The sequence below is a fragment of the Mytilus californianus genome, unplaced genomic scaffold (assembly GCF_021869535.1).
Source record: "Mytilus californianus isolate M0D057914Y unplaced genomic scaffold, xbMytCali1.0.p SCAF_7, whole genome shotgun sequence".
Lineage (NCBI taxonomy): Eukaryota > Metazoa > Mollusca > Bivalvia > Mytilida > Mytilidae > Mytilus > Mytilus californianus.
The window spans coordinates 24,581,210-24,589,029 of record NW_026262723.1 but is presented as its reverse complement, the minus strand read 5'-3'; the positions used below and the strand labels follow the sequence as shown (position 1 = coordinate 24,589,029).

The window sequence follows — 7,820 nt, the reverse complement described above, 5'->3', positions numbered from 1 at the left end:
GTTTGATACTCATTTGTCACTTAATTTCGTTTGGTTGGCACGTGACAATAAATAATCGAATGAGGGAGAAAATACGAAAAATTTCGAAATAATAATTTTAAGTAGCTTGAAACTGGCCCGAGAACACAGTTATTTCGTAGTGCATTTCTTTTAGACAATAAATTCAAATAAAAAAAATCGCACCTGCTCTATCTCAAAAAGATTTTTACAGTGTAGTGTACTACTATTGATACAAATAATATCAAAATTATAGAAACTTCTACCAGCTCTAACTAAAAATATTGACAATTCTGTGTTAAGGGGGGCTAAAATTCAGTTTGACAGCTTCAGACATTCTAATTTTTGACCTTTTTTAACTGGACCAAATCACTACTTAACATAAAGATTCAGCACCCAAATTTTTTTAACATGTAATTTCATCCCTTTACTCAATATTTCATGCATAAAATATCAAGAAATAAATTGGGAAAGTGTATCAAAAAAAAATGCAAGTTATACACTGTTCACACTAGGGACTACTACAGTAGTCTCAGCTTGAAACGATTGAAACTGCAACACATCGAAACCAAAAAACGTCGTCTACTCCGTGAAATTGTAATAGAAGATAAACAAATTATCAAAATTATCAAAAACTTATGAATGCATCTTTTTTCTGATATTACCGATGCTAATCCAGTTTAGAATTTCCAGTTCTCACTGATACTGAAAGCTTATAGTGATCAATCTGCTAATTATATAATCTGCATCAAGAGAGAGAAAACGAGGGGGGGGGGGGGTTACATGGTTATTTGGGTTGTTTTATTTTGGTTAAATGTAAATAAACGAAATATTATGGAAAAACCACGTGAGACATAAATTTCATGATACATGCAGTGGCTGATATTTATGTTGTTGGGTTGCTGTATCATTGATGTGTACCCCACATCTCCATCTATTCATGCCTAATTTTCATAACTTATTTACCTTTTGCAAAATGCATAAAAGAATTCATCAAGTTTATGTAGTAATGTAAAGAAACCAATTTAAATGATTTTAACCTTTGTTCGAACATCGATGGTTTTATTTATTTCATAACCGCCTCGGTGGTTCCATGAAACGTGCTCGCCTCGGAAGGTCTCTTCTGCTCGATCGGTGGTTCCATGAAACGTGCTCGCCTCGGTTGAAGGTCTCTTCTACTCGATCGGTGGTTCCATGAAACGTGCTCGCCTCGGAAGGTCTCTTCTTTTCCGCTAAATACGTGACATTTAGAAGTAACACTTGTCAGATTGTAGTAAGAATAATAAGTCCGGGTATGGTATCATGTCTTCCTTCGAACTGTTACGTTGTGTTTTCTTCGAACTGTGACGTTGTGCTTTCCTGCGAACTTTTACCTTGTGCTTCATATACGAATTGCTACCTTGTGAACTAGCTTGTAAAAAAAAACGTTTAGTGTGTCTGTCTACTACAAAGATGATTTAATCATATCACATACAAGGCAATTAAAAGTTCTCGTCCTGATATACATGTAATATTTGCCATCGGACATTAAACACCAGTCCAGCATCGTTATCATTTTTTGCTTTACATTCTTTTGAAATTCACACTAATGAAACTTTGTAATGCAATATTTTAAATTTACATAATATTTCATTGGGATTTGGAAGTCTTTCCATGGCTGTTTGTACAAGCGATATTTAATATCTTATATTTAAATATAATCTCAAATTTTAAGGAATGTACACATTGAATTATTGATGAAATATTTTAATATACAATCTATATTATATTCACAAATAAATATGTATCGAAAATTGATGGCACGCGCGTCCACGCGTCTCGGAGAAATATCCCTGTCGGATTAAGGACACAGACATGGTCACTATTATTGATCTATCAGCTGTATTACTCTTTCCTTTTAACAATGGATAGTTATTAAGGGTGGCTATTCAACACCTTCTTCATTTCAGAAATCGACATCTGACCATAGATAAATAACCTCTGGGGCCATTATCAAAGACCAGGGGTTAGAAATCGATTTGTCTTTAGATCATGTTCCGTCAAAATTTAATCAAGTTGAAATAATTCGGAGGCTTCATATCTAATAAATTATATTTGTGGTAGAATTATAATGAAATAAGAATGAATGAAAATATTTTTATATTAAGTTCAAAGCGAACTTTGTGTATCAAAAGTTTCCCAGTCATTCAATTATAAACATTGATATTTTATTTATTTTACACAAATCCCTAAAGGGGTTTTCTGCAAGATACCGCGATAACAACATGGCATTTGTCGTTAAATCATATAGGCAACAGTCCATGTTGACGGTTGAATGAAAAGCAAACGGCAAACCCATGCATTTATTCTAGGACGTAGTGGGTTGGACTATGTTTTAATCTACATTTGAAAATTTTAAAAGGTTAGAAAAAGTACGTATCTTTGTCAAACAAAGTATACATTTTTTGTTTTATGAGAAAGAGAAAAATTCTTACCGCCTATGTGTGTTTGTGTAAATTAGGAATTAAGAAAAATTAATTATTGTTGTTATATTTGTTTATTTTCCTCCGTTGATAAATGTCACTTACCGATTTTAGAAAACAGAGAAAACGATTTCTAAAAAGACTCTTATTTTCACGTTATAGGCGTTGACAAATGCACATATATATAGCGTTATGCATTCATGAAAAAATATATACACGAATGTTCCTTATTTTCCTTTTATAACGTATATGCATGACGTGACATCTCGTGATATTCGTGTTTCTTTCGCAATCGCGTTGGCAAATACACATTTCAAAACTGATACAAGACGTACTTGAAATTATTGTTCAAATGTACGAGCTGTTAAATCTTCTTAATTTTCACACTCCTTGTGATTTCCATGCAATCGGCTACTGTTTCTGCCAGAGTTTCATCTATACGTCAATTTCCTCAACAAAAATTGACATTCGAAGGACAAACCGCCTTACCAATAGTGAGGTGTTTGCATCTGCGTTTTAATGGAGAAATAAAATAGGGAAATTATCGAGCATTATTATGTTTTTAAAAAGCTGTATATTAAGGAAAATTAGTATCATGGTTTACCTTTGGCCATTAATGCAAATTTAGAAAATACAAGGGATTAAATTTCAGGTAAAACCAGCATAATGTGCTCTCATTTGTGGCTATTAATGACCCAAACCCGTAATTTTAGCATTTTATTGTTAATTTAATTTTCACTTTATTTTCGTTCAACCGTAACTAAGCTATTTTGGACAATACAAAACCAAGACTGTCTTTGAATACATGATTTTAACAAAAAATTATTCCGTGAAAATCTAACATTGTTTCCGTGATTATGACTTTAATTTTATGCGATACCTATTTTATCTTGACCATTTTAAAACTGAATAAATCAAGGTGCGATCAAAATTCGTTTGTTATAAATTTTACAGACCCGCCTCTGGCGTTCGAACATTTCTACAAACCCAATAAACGTTTAAAAGATTTCATTTATAGAAATCTTAAAATTATCTCGCTGTCAAATCCAGGCCTAAGGTTCGATACGGTCAAGACAAGACAACAAAAGTTGACGTGGTCATACTTGAGGGCCACGCGCGCGGCGTCTTTTGATTTTTCAACCTCGCGACTTCAGAAAAGGTTCTACAGAGCACGTGCTGTGTGGTGTATTTATGATTGTTTCCCCCATAATAGTTCATAATTGACTGACCAAAAGGGAAGAAAAGCAATAAAATTAAATAAAATCATTAATAATCAAAGAAATGATTATAAACGTTCTTCCTCGCTATGATTTTATTGATGTTTTTGTGTGAAAGTTCATTAATTTCATTTGCGGTAAAGATTATCATTTTTATTTAAAATTTTGAACATTTTCCTCTTTAATTGCCAATTAAAATTTTGATACTATACTGGTTCGACTTTGGCGATTGCATTTATGTTAACAAAGGCATATATTTTTAACGCACCCTTTTAAAGAATCTGCAGATGATCCAATTCAAATCTGGATGTCTTATTATTTCTCTTGTTCCGTGAGGAAAGATAAATTGGTACCATTGTTTTATTTAAAAAAATGGTAGTCGTGGAAGCGAATTAATCATCCCATTCAACATCAAGATAACATCTCTTACAAATTCGACATTAGCAATTTGCAATGGTTGTCTAATATACTGAGCTACTTTTCTTAATATCGGCTAGCTTTGGCTATACTTGCATTCACTCCGAGGCGAGTGAACTGTGGTTTATTTTCGCTAGGGGCCGTCTTGACCTTGTTTTAGGGTATGAATGATTCGTTCATTGTTGAAGACCCTACAACAACTGTCAAGATGAAGAACAGGAATAAAAGCCCTGTTCATTGATAATTTTCTATGTTTTCTATGTATTGTGTGCGATTTTGTCCCATGTATATTTACTCCATATCCTTTTATTTTCTATAGTTTGTCGTCACATATCAGCATTGACGTATAATGCTGGAAATTAAAACAAAATTCGAAAAAAATGTACTGCCGTTTCTGTTGCTCTGACATTTCACTTCTGTACTGAAATTCAGATATTATTCAAAATATTTAACAAAACTATCTCAGACAATGATGCCCTCGTGTAACTCAGAATGCTTGTGTCAAATTTAATGCTTTATGGTGTACATGTTACATTTCGTATGAGACAATAACTGAAAAGCATTTTGGTGGCTTAATATCTGGTTTTATTTTATTTTCAGTAAGCCCTCCTCTCAGCCCAAAGATATATTAAGTATCAAGTGTTGACTAGCTAAGGTATAAGTACATGTACATAGTACGATCAATGGGAGGGACTGCATTATTCGGATTAGCTTTAAAGTTGATATGTGTAGCATGTACACAGTTTTTGAATTTTGTAAACAATCTAAAATATATATATCTTATCTTTATTATATATATCTATCAATATGACTATTTGTTTGTAAACAATACATTGTGTTGTGTATGTCGAGATTTATATATGCTACTTTTTGGTCTAACATAGACAACCTGTTCGCTATATATGGATTGTCATGAATATACTCACAAAAAGGAGACGAAAAAAACTGACAAAATTTCCAATTCAGGTCTAGTAAACTCTAGTTTATATCACTATGTTGTGTAAACTTTATTCCATCAGATGTTTCTTTTTAAAATTGTCAATGAATTCATACAAAAAGGGAGGAGGACACTTTTGTATAAAAGTGCTTTGAAAATTATTGCATGCGGTGTTTCTTTATTATATGTTTTCCACCTCAAGTTATTATTATATATTTTCCTTGTGTTAAAAGTGTTCCCATTACTTTTAAGGTTTTTTTTCAAAATGCCAACACTTCCGTAAGACTTTTAATTTTCGACTCAAATAAATCTTTAGTTATTGTAGTAGACATCTCGCTTCAATCCTCGTCCTTTTGGACTCTGTCAGGCAGTTGTCTCCATGGTAATCTCATTTTATATCTTTAGAGAAATATGTTATGAATTTCACACATTTTTAGAGAGATATATTGAAACGTTCAATAGAAATAAGAAGATGTGGTATGAATGCCAATGAGACAACTCTCCATCCAAGTCATAATGTGTAAAAAGAGTTTGTTTTAACCTCTTGTTCATTTGCATTGTGTATTATATCAGAATCGCTTACATTGTGTAATATAAAGTTGGAGGACATTAAAGTTAAAATATACAAGACAAATTTCAAGCTCGAAATAAAATTCTATAAGCTATTTTTTACAATGTAAAACAAAAATTTCTTAATATTTTTTGTAAAAATTAAATTTTATTTCGAGCTGAAAATTTGAATGTACTTCAAACAATACGGTTCAAATACTCGGACATTTTGATAACAGTGAAACTGACAACAGTCAGTGTAAATTGTTGTAATAATGTCGATTTCATCACTCGTTAAGGGGTATTTATTATCCTTCTAACATGGTCACAACAAACAAACGAGACATGAATGAAATTATATATTTATTTATTTTCAATTAAATTGAAAATGTCAATAGTATTAACAATTTTAAATTACAAAATAGTTGGATTTCCCCGATAACAAATAGACAAATATGGAATGTTTGGCATTGTCTATAAAACGACATGATAAATTCACACTTGTAAAAATAAGATTTGTAATAAAATCTGCTAAACCGTGAAAAGTACAACTTCGTTATCAAATTCATTTACCTTTGAGCAAATAAAACATCTTTTGAACTTCTGGTTTTTGTAATGATGTACAAATTTGTAAGATCGCAATCGTAATTATGTAATGATTTACTACTTACTACAAAAAAAGATGATTTTGATAAAATATTATGCATAGATAAATTAAAAATAATGAAATGTCATTTGCATAGTAATTTTATAAATGTTTACAAAAATAATTTCAATATCTACAAAATAGAAATAATTTATGATTAGGAAGCACAAATATATCACAAGTTCCAAGATACGAAATCTCGTCTAAACACAAAATAAAGCACAGTTTGTTGAATGTACATTTTAACAGTGAAATTTACGGAAACATCTCATAGGCAAATCCGTCAGAAGTGTCGGAGTATTCTGTAGGACTTCCAGGCTGTGGTCTTTGGTACATAGAATTCCAACTAAATGATTGTCCATAACTTGTAAATCCAAGAGACGGATGCGCCATATTTTTAACAATATGTCCTGTTGGTATAGTTTGGTGAGAGGCAAACACTGGCGACGATGAAGAAATAGGCGAAAATGTCTCTGAGTATGTAACAGGTCTATCTCCATTTACGGGAACACGCGAGGTAGTTGTTACTGTATAAATGTCATGCTGTTGAGCCTGGAAATAATTTTCTTGTACACTTGGCACTGGTGACGGGGTCTGACATGTGAATTGTTCCGCTTTACACAGAAAAGACGATTCCTGTGTTACAGCACTATTTGTGATATTGTCTCTTGATGGCACTTGCTCGATTTCAGAAACGGGAACAGAGGTTTGTGGTGCTTTGTCAACCATGTCCAAGGTCTGTGATAGCATCCATATGTAGTTGTGTGCCATTCGGAGTGTCTCTATCTTTGTAAGTTTGTTTTCACCAGAAGTGACGGGCAATATTTCTCGCAGAGTCTCCAAAGCATCATTTAGTCCGTGCATACGGCTACGTTCTCGGTCATTAGCTTTTGATCTGCGGGTTTTCTTTATCTTCTCTACCAGAGCTGGACTCCTATCACGTCGACGAGACTTGTTGTAGCGTTTCCTCTTTGGAGGATTTTCAGCTCCCGATAAATCCGGTTTAGGTAGTCCTTTTGTTTTAGTTTCTGGAGAAATGTTATTAAAATCTATCTTTTCTACTGGTGATGCTGCGTTAAAAACATCGTCATTTTCAAAATCATACTCCGATAAACTGTCAGCTCTGGAAATTGATGACTGCGATGAATATGGATAAGCAGTACAAGGACTGCTTACGCTGCTTGTTGCTGGAGACAGCGAATAGCTGGAATCAAACTCTGACTTCATGTTGAGGTTTAACTAAAATCAAAGTAACTTAATATTTTCGCTTTGATCGATTGATGAAGAATGTGACTTCTGTTTGACCGAGCAGGTCTTTTATATCAATTTTGATCAAACGGTCGTACGACAGGTATTCTCATGCAAATGAGTTGATCAATGACACTTGACTCGTGGGGGCGTAGAGATTATGAGATCATCCAATCAAAACTAACGATCGTGCCGTAGGTCACGTGCCGTAGTTCTCAATTATCCAAACATGGAAATTACTTGTAAAAACAGTCCAATGCTGATTAACCGAAATAAGGTGAAAAAACACTTTCTCGTGTCGTTAAAATCTTCAAAGAGTTTTTCACCTAAATAAATAACGGCACGAG

The 7,820-nt window shown here is 33.1% G+C and overlaps 1 protein-coding gene across 1 annotated transcript; it reads right to left on the bottom strand.

Annotated features, from left to right (window-relative positions):
• Positions 1-5,929: 5,929 nt before the first annotated feature.
• On the bottom strand, positions 5,930-7,485 carry LOC127710178 (neurogenic differentiation factor 2-like). The gene has a single exon (XM_052215940.1). The coding sequence runs from the start codon at positions 7,450-7,452 to the stop codon at positions 6,481-6,483; it is 972 nt and encodes a 323-aa protein (XP_052071900.1). The 5' UTR covers positions 7,453-7,485; the 3' UTR covers positions 5,930-6,480.
• Positions 7,486-7,820: the final 335 nt, after the last annotated feature.

Bases quoted from the DNA above. Each gene is read 5' to 3' on its own strand.
- LOC127710178 (XM_052215940.1), bottom strand. From the start codon at position 7,452: ATGAAGTCAGAGTTTGATTCCAGCTATTCGCTGTCTCCAGCAACAAGC.